The 25,915-nt window shown below is 37.4% G+C and overlaps 1 protein-coding gene across 1 annotated transcript in view; it reads right to left on the reverse strand.

The window, feature by feature from the left end:
- The window catches only part of LOC123551443 (ras-related protein R-Ras2-like), a 128,529-nt gene that overhangs the window by 8,373 nt on the left and 94,241 nt on the right, over positions 1 to 25,915 (reverse strand). The window contains exons 4-5 of the mRNA XM_045340383.2: positions 17,004 to 17,112; positions 16,246 to 16,364 (exon numbers count right to left, since the gene is read on the reverse strand). Coding sequence (XP_045196318.1) covers positions 16,246 to 16,364; positions 17,004 to 17,112 — 228 coding nt within the window. The remainder of the gene's footprint in view (positions 1 to 16,245; positions 16,365 to 17,003; positions 17,113 to 25,915) is intronic.

The raw sequence follows: 25,915 nt of genomic DNA on the forward strand, positions 1-25,915 counted from the left end.
TATACTGCAAAATAAAACAGTCATTATTAATTACTTAACTTGTTGTCCCTTTCATCCTTTTTACCGTTAATAGCACAGTCATTCACAGAGGATGCTGTATATTAACACATTTTGTTGTGAATATGTTCTACTTAATTATTTAATATAAACAAGAGGACCATGATGGTCCTGAATCGCTCACCTCTTCCCACATGACCCAGTTTTGAGTATGACATCGTTTTTTCTATTATTTGACATAGTGACCTAGTTTTTGAGCTCATGTGACCCAGTTTTGAACCTGACCTAGATATTATCAAGATAAAATTCTGACCAATTTTCATGAAGATCCATTGAAAAATATGGTCTCTAGAGAGGTCACAAGGTTTTTCTATTATTTGACCTATTGACCTAGTTTTCGAAGGTACGTGACCCTGTTTTGAACTTTACCTAGATATCATCAAGGTGAACATTCTTACTAATTTTCATGAAGATCTCATGAAAAATATGGCCTCTAGAGAGGTCACAACTTTTTTCTATTTTTATACCTACTGGCCTAGTTTTTGACCGCATGTGACCCAGTTTAAAAAATGACCTAGATATCATCAAGGTGAATATTCAGATCAATTTTCATGAAGATCCATTGAAAAATATGGCCTCTAGAGAGGTCAAAAGATTTTTCTAATTTTAGACCTACTGGCCTAGTTTTTGACTGCAGTTGACCCAGTTTCAAACCTGACCTAGATATCATCAAGATGAACATTCAGACCAACTTTCATACAGATCCCATGAAAAGTATGGCCTCTAGAGAGGTCACAAGGTTTTTTCATTATTTGACCTACTGACCTACTTTTTGACAGCACGTGACCCACTTTCGAACTTGACCTAGATATCATCAAGATGAACATTCTGACCAATTTTTATGGAGATCCATCCATAAGTATGGCCTCTAGAGAGGTCACAAGGTTTTTCTATTTTTAGACCTACTGACCTAGTTTTTGACCGCACATGACCCTGTTTCGAACCTGACCTAGATATCATCAAGATGAACATTCAGACCAACTTTCATACAGATCCCATGAAAAATATGGCCTCTAGATGGGTCACAAGGTTTTCCTACTATCTGACCTACTGACCTAGTTTTTGACGGCACGTGACCCACTTTCAAACTTGACCTAGATATCATCAAGATGAACATTCAGACCAACTTTCATACAGATCCCATGAAAAATATGGCCTCTAAAGAGGTCACAAGGTTTTTCTATTATTTGACCTACTGACCTAGTTATTGATGGCACATGACCCACTTTCAAACCTGACCTAGATATCATCAAGATGAACATTCTGACCAATTTTCATGAAGATCTCATGAAATATATGGCCTCTAGAGAGGTCATAAGGTTTTTCTATTTTTAGACCTACTGACCTAGTTTTTGACCGCACATGACCCACTTTCGAACTTGACCTAGATATCATCAAGATGAACATTCAGACCAACTTTCGTACAGATCCCATGAAAAATATGGCCTCTAGAAAGGTCACAAGGTTTTTCTATTATTTGACCTACTGACCTAGTTTTTGAGGCTACGTGACCCACTTTCAAACTTGACCTAGATATCATCAAGGTGAACATTCTGACCAATTTTCATGAAGATCTTATGAAATATATGGCCTCTAGAGAGGTCACAAGGTTTTTCTATTTTTAGACCTACTGACCTAGTTTTTGACCGCACGTGACCCAGTTTTGAACTTGACCTAGATATCATCAAGGGGAACATTCTGACCAATTTTCATAAAGATCCCATGAAAAATGTGACGTCTAAGAGTGGTCACAAGGAAAAGTTTACGCACGCATGGACTGACGGACGGACGACGGATGCTGCGCAATCACAAAAGCTCACCTTGTCACTTTGTGACAGGTGAGCTAAAAAGTTAATCTTGGAATTTGTGTAAACAGAAATCCTTCATCCATTTGTCTATCATCAGTCTTATACAGAAATGCAAAGTATTACAAGTTCACAAAGAGGAACACAGCTAGGCATTCACACAAAAAGTACTTTCAGTTTCAGTTGGCGGTGTTTTTTGTAAACAATTTCATGAATTCTTGACAGTACTTGTTTATTAAAGCACTTGATGAATATGTACATTATGTAGAGGAAGAGCTAAACAATAAATGATATTGGTTCCACAGACATATCCTGATATGTTTTTCAAAACATTCTGATTTAACCCGAAGGCCTTGAAAAGTCGTCCAAAGTAATGCATGTTTTACCCGCCGATTGTCCTATACTCATCAAGGTTGCACCCAACTAATTAGGCAATAATATTTTCTCAAAATTCAGACCAAAAAATCCATCAGATGCCACCATTACATACCTATATTTCAAACTTTTGCAGGGGGAGAACACCCTGACTCCTACTCACGCTGGGAGCTATGCATCTCGCTGGTGACACCTTCTTCCTAAACTGTTGCCTCGCTACATCAAATAAAGGTATTTCTGGATCCGGACTAGCCTGGGAAGCCGTTGATAATAATTGTGCTTTGTCAGAAGAAATCTTACCTACATTAAAGATCCCACTTAATTTGCGCTAATTAGTGTTAATTGGCATTCATCGAGTTTCTGACATTGTCAATTCGCAGGTAGAAAAAAGTTAGAAATTGTCAGACTGGATTCCCAGGCTAGATCCGGACCTGCCCTTAAGTATGATTACGGCCTTTAAGGTCGATGTCGGAGGAGGGATCTAGCAAAGTTTTACAACATTTAAACTTATCAACGATGTCGGCAGAGGTCATGCAGTTGTTCTGTTGTCAGGCTTAAGAGGCAGGCATACTTAAACTCCAAAACGACCGCCGTTTTTGGCATATTGACTTTTATTTTATACAACAGAGCTCCATCAGGTTTGTATAGTTCAAATGGCCGCGATATGAATTTTGTACAGTAAACATTTCTGCATACAGACTGAAGCATTACAACTAGTGGATTCATAGCGGGGGGTGGGGCGCACCTGGCCCACCCCCCCTACTAAAATCGCCGGAGCATAGGTAATTTATCTTATGTTCTGGGTAAAATAATTGCAAAATATACATTTTTTTCTCGCTCACTACGCTTGCATACATAATTTGTCTTTTATTCTGACTGAAGAACATAAAATATGCATTTTTTCTCGCTCGCTACGCTCGCATTAATAATTTCTTTTGTTCTGGCTGAAAAATATGCATTTTTTTCACACTTGCTATGCTCGAAAACGTAACTTGTCTTCTGTCTTTTATGTTAGTCCTAGGTAAACCCTCCCCATAAAAATCCTCAGGAAACGGGCTAAGAAATTCCGAGATACTCGCGTAAGAATAAGTCTGACAATTCATAAGACGTGACTATAATTAGCAAGTTATTTGTGTTGATTTTGTCACAAAACCTGTCCTTTGTCAATAACAAATAAAGTACCCAGGTGAAACGGTCAGATTTTTCCCCAGTCAGTTTTTCCCTGGGGAAAAAACCAACCGGTTGATTTCTTCCAGTTGGTTTTTTCTCCCACTGCTTGGTTTTTCCCCCCTAGTTTTTGTGCAGAAACAAGGCAGAAAAAAACCGGTTGTTTTTTTTCTCCCCTAATAACTAAGTTTTTGTGCATAAACAAGGGAGAAATACCAACTGTTTGTTTTTTTTCATACCCCTGAATGTTGTTGTTGGTTTTTTCTCCCCACCTGGTTGTTTTTTTTCCACTAGTTTTTGTGCATTAACAAGGGAGAACAAGAGGGTCATGATGACCCTGAATCGCTCACCTGAGTATACTGAACCAGGTTTCAAATGGCAAACTGATGCTAAAATATTAGAAAGTAGATCAGCAGGTCACATTTATGGTCACTGAAAGACAGTTTAAAGATTGGTGTGCAAAACTGTACATGTCATCCAAATTTCAAGGCTGGATCTTAAACTAAAGTGGTCACAAGCAAAAGTTTACGCACAGACACACGGACGACGTAGACCTACTGACCTAGTTTTTGACCGCAGTTGACCCAGTTTCGAACAAGACCCAGACACCTAGCTCCAAGGTCAAGGTCACACTTAGAGGTCAAATGTTAACAGGGTCTGTTTCATGTCCGGTCCAAAACAAAGGAGTCAGTTTCTTCCCCCCTTCACTGTATGTTATTCAGAAATGCTGATACAAACCTACTAAGATACTAGGGGGGTAGGGGGGAAAGAACCAATTAGTCAGTTTCTTCACCCTACACTGTCTATTCTTCACACATGCAGATACGTATATATCGGGGGGTGTGGGGAAGATTTAGAAACAACTAGACAGTTCCTTCCCAATTCACCATGTATTAGTCATATATAGATATTTACATACTAGTGGGTAAAGTGTATCATTCACACATGTAGATACATACATACTAGGGAAAGAACCAACTAGTCAGTTTCTACCCACTTCACCGTCTATTATTCATACATGCTGATACATACACACTAGGGGGAAAGAACCAAATAGTCAGTTTCTTCCCCCTGCACTGTGTATTATTCAGACAGGTAGATACATACATACTAGGGGGAAAGAACCAACCAGTCTTATTCTTCCCACTTCACTGCCTGTTATTCATACATGCTGATACATACACAATAGGGGGAAAGGACCAGCTAGTCAGTTTCTTTCCCATGCACTGTGTATTATTGAGACATGTAGATACATACATACTGGGGGAAAGAACCAACCAGTCTTATTCTTCCCCCTTCACAGCCTGTTATTCATACATGCTGATACATACACAATAGGGGGAAAGGACCAACTAGTCAGTTTCTTCAACCTGCACTGTGTATTATTCAGCCAGTCATTTTCTTCTCATTATTCACATATGTAGACACATACATACTTGGTGGGGGGGGGGGGGGGGAAATAAACCAGTCAGTTTCTTCCCCCTGCACTGTGTTATTATTCAGACATGTAGATACATATATACTAGAGGGAAGGAACCAATCAGTCTTATTCGTCCCCTTCACTGCCGGTTACTCATACATGCTGATACATACACAATACGGGGAAAGGAGCAGCTAGTCAGTTTCTTCCCCCCTGCACTGTAAATTATTCAGCCAGTCATTTTCTTCTCATTATTTACATATGTAGACACATACATACTTGGGGGGAAAGAATAAACCAGTCAGTTTCTTCCCCCTTCACCGCCTATTATTCACACATGTAGACACATACATTCTAAGGGGGAAAGAACCAACCAGTCAGTTTCTTCCCCCTACACCATCTATTATTCACACATACAGATATATACTAGGGGGGAAAGAACCAACCAGTCAGTTTCCTCCCCCTTCACCGCCTATTATTCACACATGTAGACACATACAAACTAGCGGGGGAAATAATAAACCAGTCAGTTTCTTCCCCCTTCACCACCTATTATCCACACATGTAGACACATACATACTTGGGGGGAAAGAATAAACCAGTCAGTTTCTTCCCCCTTCACCGCCTATTATACACACATGTAGACACATACATTCTAAGGGGGAAAGAACCAACCAGTCAGTTTCTTCCCCCTTCACCATCTATTATTCACACATACAGACACATACATACTAGGGGGGAAAGAACCAACCAGTCAGTTTAGAACCAACCAGTCAGTTTCCTCCCCCTTTACTGTACATTATTCACACATGTAGACACATACATACTTAGGGGAAAGAATAAACCAGTCAGTTTCTTCCACCTTCACCGCCTATTATTCACACATGTAGACACATACATTCTAGGAGGGAAAAAAACAACCAGTCAGTTTCTACCCCCTTCACCATCTTATTCACACATACAGACACATACATACTAGGGGGAAAGAACCAACCTGTCAGTTTCTTCCCCCTTCACCGCCTATTATTCACACATGTAGACACATACATTCTAAGGGGCAAAGAACCAACCAGTCAGTTTCTTCCCTCTTCACCGCCTATTATTCAAACATTTAGACACATATATACTACGGGGGAAAGAATAAACCAGTCAGTTTCTTCCCCCTTCACCACCTATTATTCACACATGTGGACACATACATTCTAGGGTGGAAAGAACCAACCAGTCAGTTTCTTCCCCCTTAACCGCCTATTACTCACACATGTAGACACACATACTTGGGGGGGGGGGGGGGGAAAGAAAAAACCAGTCAGTTTCTTCCCCCTTCACCGCCTATTATTCACACATGTAGACACATACATTCTAAGGGGGAAAGAACCAACCAGTCAGTTTCTTCCCCCTTCACCATCTATTTACACATACAGACACATACATACTAGGGGGGAAAGAACCAACCAGTCAGTTTCTTCCCCCTTTACTGTACATTATTCACACATATAGACACATCATATTTGGGGGGAAAAGAGAAAAACCAGCCCATTTTCTTCCCCCTTCAGCCAAAATTTCAAAACATGTAGATAAATTTATTTGGGGGAAGGGAACCCAAAACCCAGTAGTTTTTTCCCCCTTTACGACATTATTCACATATGAAAAGACACATACATACTTGGGTGGAAAGAAAAACCCCAAGTCATTTCCTATCCCTTCACTGGGGTATTATTCAGAATGCAGATTTTACCCCATCCCCGGGGGTGGAAAAAACCATAGTCAGTTTTTCCCTTTGCACTGTGTATTTTCGACATGCAGATACATGCACACAAGGGGGGGAAAGGGAAACCAACTAGTCCATTTTCTTCCTCCTTCACCATTTTTTAATATTCAAAATTTTAGGATCCCATGCACACTGAGGGAGAAAAAAACCAACTAGTCGTTTTTTCCCCCCTTCCCATGTATTTTTTCAGCCATAAAGATACATGCACAAAGGGGGGAAAGAACCAACTGGTCAGTTTTTTTTTCCTTCGCTTTGTTTTATTTTTCTGGTTTGTAAAAGTATGAATACCCCAGTTTCTTTGTAACTGGGTTGCCCAAAGTCCGGGACAAGTAGATCCTTGTTTGGGGGCAAGCCAAATTTTTTCAAGTGGTGGGGCCCAAACGGCAAGTGTTTTTTTCCAAAATTTAAACCCCTTAATTTTCGCAAAAATTCCCAAAAAAAATTCAAAATTCTAAAAAGAATTTCCTTAACTAGTTTTCGTATTTTTTTGCGGGGAATTGTTTGATTTCCCAAAATTCCCAAATATATAATTTAACTTTAACAAAATTCAAAAAAATATCCCTAAAAATTACCGGGTTTACGGAAATTTTTTAACCCCGCAAAATTTTAAAGAAATAAAAAACTTTCATGCAGAAATTTTTTTCCTTTCCCACGACACGTGGGGACCTATCGTATCCCCAAAATTTTGTTTATCCCCCCAATTACACAAAAAACACTTTGTATGCATTCATTTTTAGCTCATTTGGAAATTTGTCATTGAGTTTTTTTCTAAACCCCTCAATGCCCCGCGCCCCGGCGTCTTCTTTCCGTCAACTTTTTAGCTTGTGTTTGCGATAGGGGCTGTATTTTTAACTATCTTCATAAAACTTGGTCAAAAAGGAAAAATTACCTTTATGAAATCTAGGCGGGGTTTGAAAATGGGTCAACTGGGGGGTAAAAAAACAAAGGTCACTATTTCAAATAAAAAAAAAAAACCTTGTGTGGCTAGAGGCTTTTTTTTTTTAAATTTAAACTTCATGAATTTTTGGGTCAAAATGTTAACCGGATGAATCGGGGCTGATTTCGAAAAGGGGTATCTGGGGTAAAAAAGGCCCTTTTCAAATAAAAAAAAAACTTGTGTATCGATAGAGGCGTTTTTTTCAATTGATTTAAAGAAAATTGGTCAGAATGATTCCCTTGTGAATTTCCTGGGCCCGAGTTCAAAAATGGGACACTGGGTGGTAAAAAAACTAGGTCACTGGTCAAATAAAAGAAAAACCTTGTGTATGCGTGGGGCCCTGTATTTTCAATTTTTCTTCTAATTTTGGGTCAGAATGATAACTTGATGAAAATCTGGGCCCGATTTTCCGAAAATGGGCCCATCTGGGGTCAAAAACCTAGGTCAAATAAAAGAAAACCTTTTGTGAAAGAAATTTGAGGTCTGTTTTTTTTCATTTTTATCTTAAAAAATATTATCGGGAATAAATTGCATTGATAAAATTCGGGCCCGAGTTTGAAAATGGGTCATTTTGGCAAAAACTAGGCCCACAGGTAAAACCCAAAAAAAAAAACCTTGTTCTCGATAGGGGGCGGTTTTTTTTAATTGATTTTTCAAAAAAATTTTTACCCAGAATGTTTTACCTTTAAAAAAATTTCAAGGTGATTCAAAAATTGGGTTTTGGGGTAAAAAACTGGGTCTTTAGATCAAATCGAAAGAAAAACATTGGTTGCAATAGAGGATGATTTTTCAATTGATCTTCATAAAATTTTGGTCGAGTGACCCCCTTGATGAAACCTGGTCGATTTTTGAATATGGGTTATCGAGATAAAAAAAAGGGGTCCTGGGTTAAAATTAAAGAAAAATCTTGGTATGCGTTTAAGACTGTTTTTTTTAAATTTGGGTTTTTAAATGAAATTTTGTCGGGGATGATTCCCTTTAAATGAAATCTGGGTTTGGGGAATTTGAAAAAGGGTAAATTTTGAGGAAAAAAAACTGGGTCACTTGGTCAATTCAAAGAAAAAAACTTGTTTTATTGATTGGGGTGAAATTTTTCAATTGATCTTCATAATTTTGGTCGAATGATTGCCTTGATAAAAATCTGGGTCGATTTTAAAACAGGGGTCATTTAGGGTCAAAAAACTAGGTCATATCAAAGAAAATGCTTTTTTTTATCGCAGAGCCCAAAATTTTTTTTTTCCAAAAAAATTAAAAGGTCAAACTTGTTTTACACTTTTTAATGGTGGTTTTTTAGGAAGGACCTGGGGCCATTTTTGGCCCCCTTTTGTTTAATAAAAACGTTTCCCAAATTTTCAAAAACCGCTTGAGAAGTAATACATTTTTAAATTCTATAAAGTTTTTAATAAGTATCGACAGAAATGTGGGAAAAATTTCAAAAAACAAAAATCACAGTTTCTTAAAATTTTTTTGAAAAATTTTTAAACCCAGCGCGTTCAAAATTATTTATTTATTTCAAAAAAGTAAATAAATAAAAATTTACTAGGGCCAAAAAATTTTAAAAACTTTGACAAGAAAGAAACAAACAAGGGGAAACCTGAGGTCCGAAACGCCACCCGTCCCCCCATGACCCCGTTTTGAACTGAGTATGATGTTTTTTTTTCTATTATTTTGGGCATAGTGACCTAGTTTTTTAGCTCATGTACCCATTTTTAACCTAACCCCAGATATATCAATTAAAAATTCTGACCAATTTTTATGAAATTCCATTCAAAAAAATTTTCCTCTATTTAAAGGGAACTTGGTTTTTATAATTTTTACCCCACTGGCCTAGTTATTGACGGCACCTGACCCAAATTTCGAATCGGGCCTAAAAATCATCAAGGTGAAAAAATTCTGAACCCAATTTTTTAAAGAAGAGCCCCTTCGAAAGTTTTGGCCTCTAAGAGGGACAGGTTTTACTATTTTTGACCTACTTTACCTAGTTTTTTGCTGCCGTTTACCAAGTTTCGAAATTGATCTTTGGGTATCATCAAGAAACATTCAGACCAAACTTTCCCAAAGATCCCATGAAAAATATGGCCTCTTGAGAGGTCCCCAAGGTTTTTTTTTTTTTTTTTGACCTACTGACCTAGTTATTTATGGGAAAGTGACCCGGTTTTGGAAAATGACCTAGAAATTACAAAAGGATATTTTGGGCCAATTGTCATGAAGGGCCCTTCAAAAGTATGGCCTTTAAAAGGGTTTACAAAAGGTTTTTTTTTTTTTAGAACCCACTGACCTAGTTTTTTTATCGCAGTTTTACCCCGTTTTTGAACTTGACCTAGATATCATAAGATGAACAACAGACAAAAATTTCAAACAAAATCCCAGAAAAATATGGCCCCTAGAGAGGGGCCCAAGGTTTTTTTTTTATTTAACCCACTGACCCCCGTTATTGATGGCACAAAGACCCAAATTTCAAACTTAAATAGTTTTATCAAGGTGAACATTCTGACCGATTTTTTTTGAAGATCCCCTTCATAAGTATGGCTCTAAGAGGTCACAAGGTTTTTTCTATTTTTTTGACCCCAGTTTTTGACCACATGTGACCCAGTTTCAAATTTACCTAGAAAACATCAAGGTTTAACATTAGACCCAAATTTCTACAATCCCCCCGAAAAATTGGCCCCTTTAAAAGGTCATCTAGTTTTGGAAAGGGGGTTTATCCGGGTTTTAAAATTTTACTAGAACTCAAGGGAACATTTGACCAATTTTCATGAAGAACTTTTTAAAATATGGCCTTAAAGAGGTCACAAGGTTTTTTTTTTATTTTAAGACCCACTGGGCCCAGTTTTTTTACCCCATGTGACCCCCTTTTTGAACTTTACATAATATCACCCAAGGGGAAATTTTTGACCAATTTTCATTAAAAACCCCCCTGGGGAAAAAAGTAACCCCTAAAAAGTGGGCACAAGCAAAATTTTACGCCTGCACGCACGCACCACGACGGACGTGCGCAATCACAAAAGCTTTACCTTGTCACTTTGTGACAGTAGCTAAAAACTGAATTAAACTAAATGTGTCTGTTGGACACAGGGGGGTGCCCCCCCATGGTACAATTTTTTACAAAAAGGGGAAATCATTCAAATGTTTGCATTTTTAAGGGGGGATGCCCTTCCCCAAAAAAAAATTTTTTGAAAAGGATTTTATTATTCTATAAAAAATTAAAATTTTTTTAAACATGGGGCCTTTAAAAAACAAAAAAACCACTAATTTTTGGGATTTCAAGGGCCAAAAAACTCTGTAAAAAAACGCCTTTAAAAACTCAAGCAAAAGGGTTTTTTGAATTTAAATTTTAAAAACTTTTTTTAGGAGGAAAATATTTGGTGAAAAAAAAGTGCTTTTTGACTTTTCAGGGGCCCTAACTCTGAAAATAGGGGTGGGCCCAGACGAAAAATAGGGGGGGGCGCAAAATTCATACCATGATAAAGACTCAACAAGGTTTTATGAATTTTTCAAATTAAAAAACTTTTTGAAGGGAAAGGGACTTTAAATTTTGGGGGAAAATGTGCCCCAAATTTTTTTTATTTTTGGGGGGGCCCTAACTTGGAAATAGGGGGGGGCCCAGACCAAAAAAAAGGAGGTGCGCAAGGTTTTTTTTCCATGCAAAAACTCATGAAGGTTTTATTTAATTTTTAAACAAATATTTTTGAGCTAGGTGTGTCCAAGGTTTAAATGTCCCTTTTTTACTATTTTAGGGGCCCTAACTCTAGAAATAGGGGGCGGACCCAGAAGAAAAATGGGGGTGCGCCAAATTCATATATGATTTAAAAAATGCAAGGGTTTTTTTGAATCTATATTAAATACTTTTTTAGCTAGGGTGCTGAAGGTGAAAATGTGCATTTTTTGACTTAACAGGGGAAAAACCCCAAAAATTAGGGGGGGGGCCCCGACAAAATAGAAAAGGGGCAAAAAGTTATATATGATAAAGACCATTTCAAGGTTTCATTAATTTATATCAAATATTTTTTGGGGGAGGGGCACAACCCCTTTGGGCGGACAACAGGGTGCCCCGGATGGCAAGAGGGAAATCTATATGCCCCAACCTCTTGGGGGGACAAAAAAAAATTAATAAAGAAAAAGCTTTCAAACAATTTAAATTTTAAACGAGGGGAAAAACGATTTTTTGGGAAACAGATTTTGCAATGGGGGAGAAAAGGTTTGGGGGCCCCCGGAATGTAAAAAAAACAAAAGGGTGTTCCCAAAATGAAAACATGCCCCCCATGGCACTTTTTAAAGAATATATATTACGGCCGATGTTTTGAGGTTTTTGGACCTTTTACACGTTTTTATGGGTTACCCAAAAATTTCCCCAAAAGGGTAGTTATTTTAAAAATCCAAGCAAAATGACAAAGTATGGACCGGACACGCCCAAAACAATGCACTATCATTAAAAAAAGTTTCCCTTTTAAAGTTTAAGTGGGACCTTTACCTTTGAGTAAAGGACCTGGGTCCCTTTTGTGCGACAGTCGTTTACGGGGACACCCTTTTATTTCCAAATTTTTTTAAAATTCCCCCACGATGACAAAGAAAATGGGGCCGGGCCCCCCCCTCAATGCCTATCCTTTAATGTCTAAGTGTGACCTTGACCTTTTTAGTACGGGTGGGTCTTGCCCCGGGCACGTGTCTTTCGTTGGGTAACATTCATGCCAAATTTTTTTTGGGAAAATTTCCCTCCATCGTGACAAAGATTGGACCGGGCACGGGGCCCTCAATGCCCATCCTTTAAAGTCTAAGGTTTACCTTGACCTTTGGCTTTGGGAAACCCGGGTTTTTGGCGCGACAAAAAGTCGTCTTAAGGGGGTACATATTTTTGCCAAATTTATTTGTAAAACCATCCATCGATGACAAAGATATTGGGCCCGGGCAACCAAAAAATTTCGGGCAGACTGACAGAAAAGCGAGGTTTAAAAACTAAAGCCTCCCCCGGGGGCAAAAAAAAAATTTTTTAAAAATTTAAAACATATGAGTCGTGTGGTTTTTTAATAAAAAAAAGAAACTTTGTACGCTTTTTTTACTCGACACAAATTTTAGAATTTTTTTTTCAAAAAATTTAAAATAAAATTTCCTTTAGGGCCAAAAAGGGCCAGAGGTAGGATACTTTTTCTTATCGTTTGCCAATTTTTCCTGTCAGTTTTTACAGGGTATTGCACCTTTTGCTTTTTTTAAAAAAAATTTAAGAAATACTTTTTTTTTGAAATTTTTTCTCAGCAATTTAAAAAAACCCCAGGCGGTTTTTATCCCGACAGTGATGTGTCACATTTGGGGTGAGAAAACATAATCAATTTTCTTTTGGGTTTAAAGGGGGGGGGGGCCCCCAAACCGGTTATCCCTTATTGCTGTTTTTAAAAAAACAACTACACATATTTTTAAAGGGCCCCTTCCCAAAAAAAATAAATTTGAAGGGTTTGTGCAAATTTGAACCCCACACCCGGCATATAAAAGGAAATGGTATAAGTCTTACTTTTTTCCCACAGTTTTTCCCCTAATTTTTGCTGTAGTTACTTAATATTTTCAAATTTGGGTTTTCCCCCTTTCTTGGCTTAGGGCCCCGGATAGTGTGGGTAGGTTTCTGAATACCAAATTTAAAAAAATGAATGTTGAATTAAGCATAAACCAAAAAATCATAAATTTTTAAACCCAAAAAGAAAAACGGGCAAGTAAAAAAGTTTTCGGGCAAGTGTTTTCCCTTTCCCCTTTCTTGCCCCAAAAAAAAAAAGACTTTGTGCTGAAAAAAAAATTAAAGGGGGAAGACTGGGGAAATAGGGGGGGAAAGGGGGCCCCATAATTTTCTTGTTTTTTAAAAATAATTTCTTTTAAGGGGGGGGAAAAGGGCCCAAATTTGTTTGTCATCCTGTTTTTTTACCCCGAAGGGACGTAATTTTGTTTACCCCCCGGGGGGGTTTTCCGGCTGTCGTCCGGGCCCCCCGTTTAAAATTTTGCTTTTGACCCCTCTAGGGCACATTTTTTTATGGGGGCCTTTTTTAAAAATTGGTCCCGAAGTTTATCTTGAAAGAAAAACTTGGTCAAAATTCGAAAAATGGGGGCAGTAGGCTAAAATTTAAAAAAACCTGTGACCTCCCCAAGGCCATATTTTCAAAGGATCTTCAAAAATTTGGGCAGAAGGGTTTTAAATTGATGATATCTAGGTCAAGTTCAAAAAATTGGGGCAAGTGCGGTCCAAAAAAATAGGTTTAGTAGGTCTAAAAAAAGGGGAAAACCCTTTTGACCTCTCTAGAGGCCATTTTTTTTCAATGGATTTTTCATGAAAACTGTCAGGGAATTGTTTCTTCTTATGATAAACTATTCAAGTTTGAAAATGGGGGCCCGTGCCATCAAAAATAGGGGCATTAGGGAAATAATAGAAAAACCTTGTGAACCCTCTAAGGGGGATATTTTTCATGGGAAACTGGGATGAAAGTTTTTTCTGAATTTCATCTTGTTTTATCTAGGGGCAAGTTTTCCCAAACCCGTGTCAAAAGGGGGCAAAAAATAGGGCAGAAATTCAAAAATAGAAAAAATTGTGACCTCCCTAGAGGCCATATTTTTAATGGATCTTCATGAAAATTGGTCATAATGTTCACCTTGATGATATCTAGATCAAGTTCGAAACTGGGTCATGTGCGGTCAAAAACTAGGTCAGTAGATCTAAAAATAGAAAAACCTTGTGACCTCTCTAGAGTCCATACTTTTCAATGGAACTTCATGAAAATTGGTCAGAATGTTCACTGACTAGCTGCTCCTTTCCCCGTATCAGCATGTATGAGTAACAGGCAGGGGGAAGAGGGAAGAATAAGACTGGTTGGTTCTTTCCCTCTAGTATGTATGTATCTACATGTCTGAATAATACACAGTACAGGGGGAGGAAACTGACTGGTTAAGTCTCTCTCCACCCCCCCCCCCCCCCCCAAAGTATGTATGTGTCTACATATGTGAATATAGTATGTGTCTACATATGTGAATAATGAGAAGAAAATGACTGGCTGAATAATACTCAGTGCAGGTTGAAGAAACTGACTAGTTGGTCCTTTCCCCCTATTGTGTATGTATCAGCATGTATGAATAACAGGCGGTGAAGGTGGAAGAATAAGACTGGTTGGTTCTTTCCCCCTAGTATGTATGTATCTACATGTCTCAATAATACACAGTGCAGGGGGAAGAAACTGACTAGTTGGTTCTTTCCCCCTAGTGTGTATGTATCAGCATGTATGAATAATAGATGGTGAAGGGGGTAGAAACTGACTAGTTGGTTCTTTCCCTAGTATGTATGTATCTACATGTCTGAATCATACACTTTACCCACTAGTATGTAAATATCTATATATGACTAATACATTGTGAATTGGGAAGGAACTGTCTACTTGTTTCTAAATCCCCCCCCCGCGATATATAAGTATCTGCATGTGTGAAGAATAGACAGTGTAGGGTGAAGAAACTGACTAATTGGTTCTTTCCCCCCTAGTATCTTAGTAGGTTTGTGTCAGCATTTCTGAATAACATACAGTGAAGGGGGGAAGAAACTGACTCCTTTGTTATGGACCGGACATGAAACAGACCCTGTTAACATTAGACCTCTGTGACCTTGACCTTGGAGCTAGGTGTCTGGGTCTTGCTCATATCACAGTGTCGCATTATGGTTAACATTTCTGCAAAGTTATTTCAAAATCCCTTTAAGGATGGCAGAGTTACAGCCCGGACAAGAATTAACACATGAATGTACAGACACACGGACGGACAGTGCAATTTTATTTAAATATTAAATATGGGGGGGAGGCATAAAAATAATCATGACGGAGAAAAAACCAACTGGGGGTGGGGGGGCTAAAAACCAAACGGTTGATTTTTTTCCCGGGGAAAAATTCAACCGGTTGGTTTTTTCCCCAGGGAAAAAACTGACTGGACGCAATAAGGCCATATCTACATATAGTTATTATATGTAGATACGCCCTTATTGCGTTGAACCCTCGTGGTGGAAAAACTGGGCTGTTACACCGGAACCCCCAGAATGCACCAGATGGATCCATTTTTTCATAGTTTTCCGGGGGATCATGTCCCTGGACCCCCCTATTTGCTCTACACTTCAAATATTTTACGCCCACTCTTACACCAAATCCTGTATCCGCCCCTGATTACAATGACAAGTCTGGTAGTCAAATTATTCAAAAGACATAATGGAAGTAAGATTTTTTTATAAAGTTTGGAACGATAATGGTTTTATCATATTAAATAGACCGTTTGAAAAAAGTAAGATAGTTCAATGAAGCAGATAATTTAGATTTCATTTCAGGTTGTAGAATATTTTGAAAAAAAAAAAAAAAACAACTGTTGATTATTCTTGGAATACTTTTTGACTGTACTATTAGAATAGTGTTATTGGATCTATAAAAAAGTTTGGGTAATTTACTATGCTTTGTGGCCAACCCTACCTATCTGCAGTATAATCTCTCTTAACAACACCTCTCTACAGCAAATTTCTCCATGTAAACACAGATACATTGTACTTAATTTCCTATTAGATGAAGCTGCTAGTAAATAAACCTCTTTAGAGCAACAACTCCTGTACAACACATTTTAGTATAATACAGATGCTGCACTGTATATTAATATATATCCCAGAGGCAAATCTAGAGACCTTTTCTGCAAATGAGAAATATGTAAACAAGAATATAGTTACCTCACTTTTCTTACAAGATCATAAAAAGCTTGGTCTACATTCATACGTATTTTGGCACTTGCTTCTATGTGTGTGATTTTAAGTTGTCTGGATAACTCCTGACCTTCTTCTCGTGAGATCTGAAACAATGCAAAACACTGAAAAATATGACATACCAATAGCAAATGATTGTTTCACTGAGTAACCAGAGATCTACTGGTAGCCCAATTTTGAAATTAGGGAAGACTAGAACAGGTTTGAAAAAAATGTGTTAAGTACATTCCACAGAAATGAAAACAGTACGCATATATCTGGATTTGCTTTGTGGGGTTATTTTAGTGTTTTTCAATACTTCTTACAGGTTCTACTTTTAAAATAAAATGATCAACTGTACCATGCACAAAGGAATCAGGGAAAGAAACATTCAGAAATAGCCTTCTTTGGAAACTGAAAGTGTCCAAGTATTTATAGTTTGTCTATTTGTTTGATACTAATTAAATAGTATTTTTAAACAGTTTCTCGGTGTTTTTTTATCAGTGCTCAGTTATCCAGTAATCTTGGTTTCTGTGACATATCTAGATTGTGTTCTGCAAGTTACAAACTCACAACTTTCCTCCAAAATCAAAAGTGGCGGAATGACTTCACCAGTCAAACGTTTTTAAGAAAAAAATGTTGCCCATGGATTGAACCTGTGAACAGTTAATCAACAGTTATGTGTTCTACTTTCTGAGTTTACCTGGCTGACTCTAGCATTTTTCACATATATTTTTTTCTCTCACCTGTCTTTGATGTTCAAGGTCAGATTTATTGCCGACTAGAATCATTGGAAATTCATCCCTGTCTTTCACACGTAAAATTTGCTTATGGAACTTGTAAATTTCATCAAAACTGAAAAGTAAACTTAATGCATTACTGCTGACTTGAACAGATAAACTAGGTATTCAACTCCCAGGTTACTTCAACTTGTGACATTTAACTTCTGAATTTTACATTTCAATCAGTATGACATTGTATCATATATATAACAAAGAACAAGAGGGTCATTGACCCTAAAGTGCTCACCTATGTACAAGGCTTCAAGTGTGTTTGTATAATATAATGGTACAATAATAGAGTTAGATTTCTTCTATGTTATAGTAGTCGCAACTTGACCGCGATGGTTGACCTTAGGCTGATTATTCATATCGATTATTTCATTGTAAAAATAAGAGGTGCTTAGGGTGGCCGTGTGTATTTATAGGTAATGAGTTTGTATACAGCGTTTCACGTACACACCTTTTCTATAATAGGTTATGCTTCATTATGTATTATAATACAAAGGTCAACCATCGGGGTCAAGTTGCGTCCACTATAGCCTATATTATATACATATCACAAACATTTTTGAACCTAGGGCAGTAATTTGAACAATTATGATAGACAGTACAAGTCTGATATTACATGCCAAATATAGTGGACGCAACTTGACCCCGATGGTTGACCTTTGCATTATAATACATAATAAGGCACAACCTATTATTGAAAAGGAGTGTACGTAAAACACGAGCTGCACGAGAAAAAGGAAATATAATTTTGTGTAAATATAAATTAGTGTATTGGAAAGTTTTAATTGATCAAATGAAAGTATATATACTTTGATACTGCACTGTATACAAACTAATTCCATATAAATATACACGGCTACCCTAAACACCCTTGATTTCTATAATGAAATAACCGATATGAATAATCAGCCTAAGGTCAACCATCGCGGTCAAGTTGCGTCTACTATATCAAGGCTCTAGCTATTATTGATATTATTGATTCAGAGAAGAAGATTTTCAAAATTTCTTAAACACAAGAGGGCCATGATGGCCCTATATTGCTCACCTGAGTTTAGTTGCTTGCTTAAACAAATCTTTTGCTTAAAGCCACTCGCTACAGTTTTTCCGGACGGGTCGATATTTACCCCAACACCGTGCCAATTTGGTTGTGTTTCTAATCTATGTAGCTCACTGCAGAGTTGGAGCGGTCTTCTGCGCATGCCCGGAAGTGATTATGTAATGTCTAATGGTTACAAAATATATACATTTAAAGTACTTTTACTTCAAATTGCTTCAATCCGACATATACTGCAGTCTGTAATTTATACCGGCGCTCCAACTCTGCATTGAGTCACAGCTGTTTCTAATCCCATGCCGTACCCATTCTGTACATCCGTATTCGTAAACTATAGATTTTGTTCGGAGAAAGGCTGAAACTTTCATCGTTCTATGACATCAAAATGCTTCAGAAACACCTTAAATCCGCTTATTAAGAAATCTGCCATTTCATAATTTGATATATCACTAAGTCATTTGCTCAAACACTGAAAGAGTATTTCGTACCAACCTGCGTTGTATAAATTCCCGCCACACCCCACCTTGTTGTAATTTGATTTAAGCAAAATCTAATATGGTGACCTATCAATTTTCTTTTTGTTTTAGATTAGGTAGACATAACCAAAGGTATGTGCAGAGTTTGATTAAATTCTATTATGTGAAACTCGATGAAATAGCAGAAGTACCAGCTTAAAATTGACAAAAATATGCAAAAATAGCCCTTGGGTCTGCTGAACAAGTATTCCTTTTTTTACACAAGAGATCTCAGAGTGATCTTGGCGCCCACCAATGTGCCATTTTTGAGTGTTCCAAATCTCAAGACTTATTGACTAACTCAAGGTCAAATTTTCATTTCCGTACACAACACTGTGCATGTGGTCCAAATTCAAAAGCTGTAGCTTGAGAAATGTGAAAGTAGGTCACTAGATCAATTTCAAGGACAAAGTTCTTTGTACACAAAACTATGCATGTGCATCAAGTTTGAAGGCTGTAGTTTGAGAAATTTGAAAGTAGGTCACTAGGTCAATCTTAAGGTCAAAGTTTATTTCGGTACAAAAAACTATGCAAGTGGTCCAAATTTGAAGGCTGTAGCTTGAGAAATGTGAAAGTAGGTCACTAGGTCAAAATCAAAGCAAATTTCACTTCAGAACACAAATCTGTGCATGTGGTCTAAATTTGAAGCCTGTACCTTCAAAAATGTGAAAGAAGATCACTAGGTCAGTATCAAAGTCAAAGTTTGTTTCGGTACATGATCCTATGTATGTGGTCTAAATTTGAAGACTGTAGCTACAGAAATGTGAAAGTAGGTCACTAGGTAAATCTCAAGGTCAAAGTTCATTTCGGTACACAAAACTATGCATGTGGTCCAAATTTGAAGGCTATAGCTTGCGAAATGTGAAAGTAGGTCAAAATCAAGGTCAAATTTCATTTCGGAACACAAAACTATGCAAGTTGTCCAAATTTGAAGCCTGTACCTTAAAAAATATGAAAGTAGGTCACTAGGTCAATGTCAAGGTCAAAGTTTGTTTCGGTACACAAACCTATGCATGTGGTCCAAATTTGAAGGCTGTAGCTACAGAAATGTGAAAGTAGGTCACTAGGTCAAGATCAAGGTCAACTCGTGTCAAGGTTCATCTTGCCACTCAAAACTATACATGTGCACACTGGCCATAGCTTTATCAGATCAAGTGGTTCCAACGTTGTTTGAGCGGTGAATTTTACGCCGATCAGATGGAGAAATATGGCCGATACCTCAAATTTCCGGAATTGTAAGTATGAGTTAAAGGAATTTGTACCCGTTAGATAACGAATCAAATGAAAACGATGGGTGCACCTGGAGCGCAAATGTGTCTATATTTTAGCACATGTGTCTATTTAGCTGAGATTTGTGCCGTTTATTTAAACACTTCTGTACAGTCCGGCGGGGGAAGGAGATTTTTGACAGTTTTTGACAATATCGCCTCAAATTTAGTGTTTTTCGGGAGCAAGTAACTGTTAAAACACTTTTTATGTAAAGGGCTACCTCTTAAAACAAAGCGTGTGTATTTTCATAGAATTATTCAGGGTTGTTTCTGAACAATCGGCCGAAAACCTAATACAACGCCATTTTGAGTGGGTCGCTATGCAACGCAATCAAGTGGATACCGGTCTGTGTCTTACTTGCGAAGTCTTATTCGTCTTAAAAACAGTCAATATTTTCAAAGCCTAACAATGAATAAATTAATTTGGAGAGTTTTATATCATCATAATGATCCCGCCATTTCTAATATATTGTACTTTTACATTTTTATGCTCACTCAACATTTCACATATTTTTGCGGACATTGTCAAAAAACATCAACACATTTATAAACATAAAGCAAGGATGAACATCGAACAATATCATTAAGTAAATAATAGTATTAGTTCGTTAAAACAAGAACCAGTTCACAGATATTTTTCTCCTCCACGAATGGCACTGAACAGCATGCCGAAATCGGGTTGACTCTTTAAATCAGTATAGTTACAGTTGGTCACTTTTAATCCCTTAAAACCAATACATTGTGATTTCATTACTGATTTGTTGTGCATTTAAGCTGTTCATACAAAATAAATAAAGTTTGGTCCATGATAAAAGTATTGATCAGTTGTTTGTATATATTTTCATTCATATTACTGGTGAAAAATTCATTTATTTTCAGAGAGATAAATCACAGAGACCGTTAAAATTGGCCAGGGAAAAGGCAAGGTTTTATTTGTCCTCCATAAAACAGAAACGATGTAATAAAACTCTATGGCCGCCGTTTGAAAATGAAAATACAAATGAAATACAGACACCAATGAAAAAAAAAAAGTTTTGTTGGAGACAGTTAAATAGTACAACTGTAACACGTCTCTCTTAGTATTGCTAGTCCGTTTATTTTCTTTCATTGGTGTCTGTATTTCATTTGTACATTTATACATTGATACCACACCCATTAAAATCCGTTCACTTTAGCTGTGTCTATCCCTCGCTAACATTGCCTACTCGTGTATACTAATACAAAAATGGTTGGAAGAAGGTTGGCGTACGCCGTTGAAATACGGTCCTATATTAAGAATCGTTGTACTCTTGGCATAGGGTGTAAAGACATTTTTGATGATATATGTTCTGTTTATGGGCATAATGAAATATCTTTTTCGACAGTTCAGTCCGTTGTTAAGAAATTCAAATGTGTGGTTAGTTTTCACACTAGAGTCTGACCACATGGCCGTCGGCCGTAAACGCAACGTTTGCCAAGATGGTTGCTAGAGTAAAAGAAATAGTTGCTTCTGATGCAAGATACTCGTAGGCAAATAGCTAGATGATTGGCATCCATAGACAGCTCATACAATTCTGAACGTAATGATTCCCCATCTTTGCCACGATGAGGCAGAAAAAGGTCAACTGTGAAAGCGCAAAACCTGGGTTGCTTAAATAGTTTCCAAATTACAATTGAACGGATCTTTCGCAATGTCGTCACTGGTGACGAGACATGAGTTCACTTTTTCGAGCCCAAACGAAAGATTCAGAACAAAAAATATGGGCAACAAAGTCTGGCAAAAGACCATGCATTGCAAAGCGGACCATGAGTGTCAAGAATGTAATGTATGCCATATTCTTCACAACTCTGGGTCCTGCCATTCAGGTTGCTGTTCCTAAAGGCAAATCCGTAAATTCGAAGTTTAACAAGACTAAAGTTTTTCGAAAACTGAAGAAATATTTCAAAACAAGAAGACCCGTAACTGGTTTGGCCAATGTCAGATTGCTACATGAAAATGCGTCATCGCACAAGGCGTCTATTGTACAAGACTTTCTGAAGCAGGAAAAGGTTGTTGTGCTCCCTTCATCACCCTCCTTATTCGCCTGACCTTGCCCCGTGTGGGTTCTTTTTGTTCCTAAGGCTCAAGAATACCTTTCTGGTCGAAACTTTGTGCAGCGCAAACACCTCGGTTCTGCAATATTCCAGTGTCTTCATAGTATACCTAGAAAATACTACGAGAAAGGCTTCAAGGATTGGATTAGAAGACTGAAATTTTGCAAATCTGTTGGAGGTGAATACTTCGAGGGGACCAAATAAAATTTTCATTGAAATCTATCAAGGATACATTTTTATGTGCTCAGATGCATTCATATTTGAACAATCCTCATAAAGAGTCAACCCGCTTTTGGCATGCTGTTCAGTATACCATTCGTAGAGGAGATAAATGTCCTTGAACTGGTTCTTGTTTTTACAAACTATTACTATCATTAACTTAATGATATTGTTCGATGTTCACCCTTGCTTTAAGTTTTTGTGTTGATGTTTTTGACAATGTCTGCAAAAATATATTAAATGTTAAGCGAGCATAAAAATGTATTATATATATTTAGTACAAGATATTAGAAATGGCGGGATCATTATAATGATATAAAACTCACTAAATTTATTCATTGTTAGGCTTTAATGACTGTTTTTATGACGGATAAGACTTCGCAAGTAAGACACAGAACGGTATCCACTTGATTGCGTTGCATAGCGACCCACTCGAAACGGCGTTGTATTAGGTTTTCGGCCAATTGTTCAGAAACAACCCTGAATAATTCAATGAAAATACACATGCTTTGTTTTAAGAGGTAGCCCTTTACATAAAAAGTGTTTTAACAGTTACTTGCTCCCGAAAAACACCATGTTTGAGGCGATATTGTCAAAAACTGTCAAAAATCTCCTTCCCCCGCCGGACTGTACAGAAGTGTTTAAATAAACGGCACAAACCTCAGCTAAATAGACACATGCGCTAAAATATAGACACATTTGCGCTCCAGGTGCACCCATCGGTTTCATTTGATTCGTTATTTAACAGGTAGAAATTCCTTTAAATCATACTTACAATTCCGGAAATTTGTAGTATCGGCCATATTTCTCCATCTGATCGGCGTAAAATTCACCGCTCAAACAACGTTGGAACCACTTGATCTGATAAAGCTATGGCCAGTGTGATGTGGTCCAAATTTGAATGATGTAGGTTATTCATGCTGCAAATATGGCCAAATAATTAGCTTAAAACTGGTAGTAGGTAGCTATGAATGTGCACATCAACTTCCGCATACCAAAATGTTCGTCAGAATCTGTAGCTTTCAGAACTGCCTGATGCCAGTTTCTAGTCACTGCGCAAAGTCCTCAAATTCAAGATGGCCGCCAAGATGGCAGCTGATACATGAAAATGACATCCGATATATAGAATTGCAAACTAAAAGCATTTAAATGTTGTAAATTCATTTGGAATTATTATCACATTTTTAATGTTATAGATCTGCAAAATTATATGCAAAAATCGATATGAACTAAAACTTTTTGACACATTTTATACCAATTTTATATGGACTAAAATGTGATAAATATTATTTTCTTGAACATACTGTCAATATACTTGATTTAACCATATTTCATTGATCGTATATACATGCAAGTAGATACATAGAATTACAAAAATACAAAAGCAAATGGGTTGGGCAACAAGTTCTAACAACATTAAATTAAGCCCTTCCCAGTCGTCAATATACTTTGTTTGTGAGCTTCCATTTACTGTTGTATCTTACTCTATGCAATCCCGAGTTTATTAAGTGATAATAAAATGTAATAGCATTATTGTTTTGTTAAAGGGTACATCTAAATTATTGATAACATATATATTTTAGTAGGTGGGGTAATTCAATATAAATGTATTTAATGATAGGTGAAATCAGAAACAAATTAATAATCATCTTTTGCAATGTATACATCCTACTATATATTATCATTATCAAAACAATGTAAAGTATGAAATATACATTTAGACGAAAATGTAAAACTATCAAGTTTATTTTAACAAGAGCTCGTCGAACACGAAATGCCCCCCTTGATGCATTCAGTAATTGCACAAGGAACAGAAATTATAAGCTCACTGTAAACAAAAGTTCTACCAATCTGGTTTAATCTGACCTTAACCTTTAACCTAACAAGAGATTACAGAGTGATCTTGGCGCCATCCACTGAGCCATTTTTGAATGTTCCAAATTTCAAATCTAGCTCAAGTTCAAAATCAAGGTCAAATTTCATTTCGGTACAAAACAATGTGTATGTTGTCCAAATTTGAAAGCGGTGGCTTGAGAAATGTGAAAGTAGGTCACTAGATCAATTTCAAGGTCAAAGTTCATTTCGGTAGACAGAACTATGCTTGTGCTTCAGATATGGAGGCTGTAGCTTGAGAAATGTGAAATAAGGTACTAGGTCAAAATCGAAGTCAAATTTCAATTCTGAACACAAAAATATGCATGCTGTCCAAATTTGAAGCCTGTAGCTTCAGAAATGTGAAAGTAGGTCACTAGGTCAATCTCAAGATCAAAGTTCATTTCAGTACACAAAACTATGCATATGGTTCAAATTTGAAGGCTGTAGCTTGAAAAATGTGAAAGTAGGTCACTAGGTCAGAATCAAGGTCAAATTTTATTTCGGAACACAAAACTATGCAAGTGGTCCAAATTTGAAGCCTGTACCTTCAGAAATGTGAAAGTAGGTCACTAGGTCAATCTCAAGATCAAAGTTCATTTCAGTTCACAAAACTATTCTTGTGGTTCAAATTTGTAGGCTGTAGCTTGAGAAACGTGGAAGTAGGTCACTAGGTCAAAATCAGGGTCAAATTTTATTTCTGAACAAAAAACTATGCGTGTGGTCCAAATTTGAAGCCTGTACCTTAAAAAAAGTGAAAGTAGGTCACAATGTCAAAGTTTTTTTCGGTACACAAACCTATGCATGTGGTCCAAATTTGAAGGCTGTAGCTACAGAAATGTGAAAGTAGGTCACTAGGTCAAGATCAAGGTCAACTCATGTCAACGTTCATCTTGCCACTCACAACTATATATGTAGTCCAAATTTGAATGATGCAGGTTATGGACATGAAGATTCTTAAGTTTTTCGCTATATAAGTCTATATAAACCATGTGACCCCTGGGGCGGGGCCATATTTGACCCTAGAGGAATAATTTGAACAAACTTGGTAGAGAACCACTAGATGATGCTACATTACAAAATATCAAAACCATAGTCTTTGTGGTTTGGACAAGAAGATTTTCAAAGTTTTTCCCTATACAAGTCTTTGTAAACCATGTGACCCCCAGGGCGGAGCCATATTTGACCCTAGGGGAATAATTTGAACAATCTTAGTAGAGGACCACTAGTTGATGTCACATACAAAATATCAAAGCCCTAGGCCTTGTGCTTTTGGACAAGAGGTTTTTCAATTTTTTTTTCCTATGTAAGTCTATATAAACCATGTGACCCCCGGGGCGGGGCCATATCCGACCTCAGGGATATAATCTGAACAATCTTGGTAAAGGACCACTAGATTTTGCTACATACCAAATATCAAAGCCCTAGGCCCTATGGTTTTGGACAAGAAGATCGGAAACCGTTTAACTGTTCCTGGCCAATGTGACCTTGACCTAATGACCTCAAAATCAATACGGGTCATCTGCTGGTCATGGCCAAGCTAACTATCAATTTTCCTGACACTAGGCCTAAGCGTTCTTGAGTTATCATCCGGAAACCGTTTAACTGTTCAGGGTCACTGTGTCCTTGACCTTTGACATACTGACCTCAATATCAATAGGGCTCATCTGCTGGTCATGACCAATCTCCCTATCAAATTTTGTGACCCTAGGCCTAAGCGTTCTCGAGTTATCATCCGGAAACCGTTTAACTGTTCAGGGTCACTGTGTCCTTGACCTTTGACATACTGACCTCAATATCAATAGGGGTCATCTGCTGGTCATGACCAATCTCCCTATCAAATTTCATGATCCTAGGCCCAAGTGT

The sequence above is a fragment of the Mercenaria mercenaria genome, chromosome 4 (genome assembly GCF_021730395.1).
Source record: "Mercenaria mercenaria strain notata chromosome 4, MADL_Memer_1, whole genome shotgun sequence".
Classification (NCBI taxonomy): Eukaryota; Metazoa; Mollusca; class Bivalvia; order Venerida; family Veneridae; genus Mercenaria; species Mercenaria mercenaria.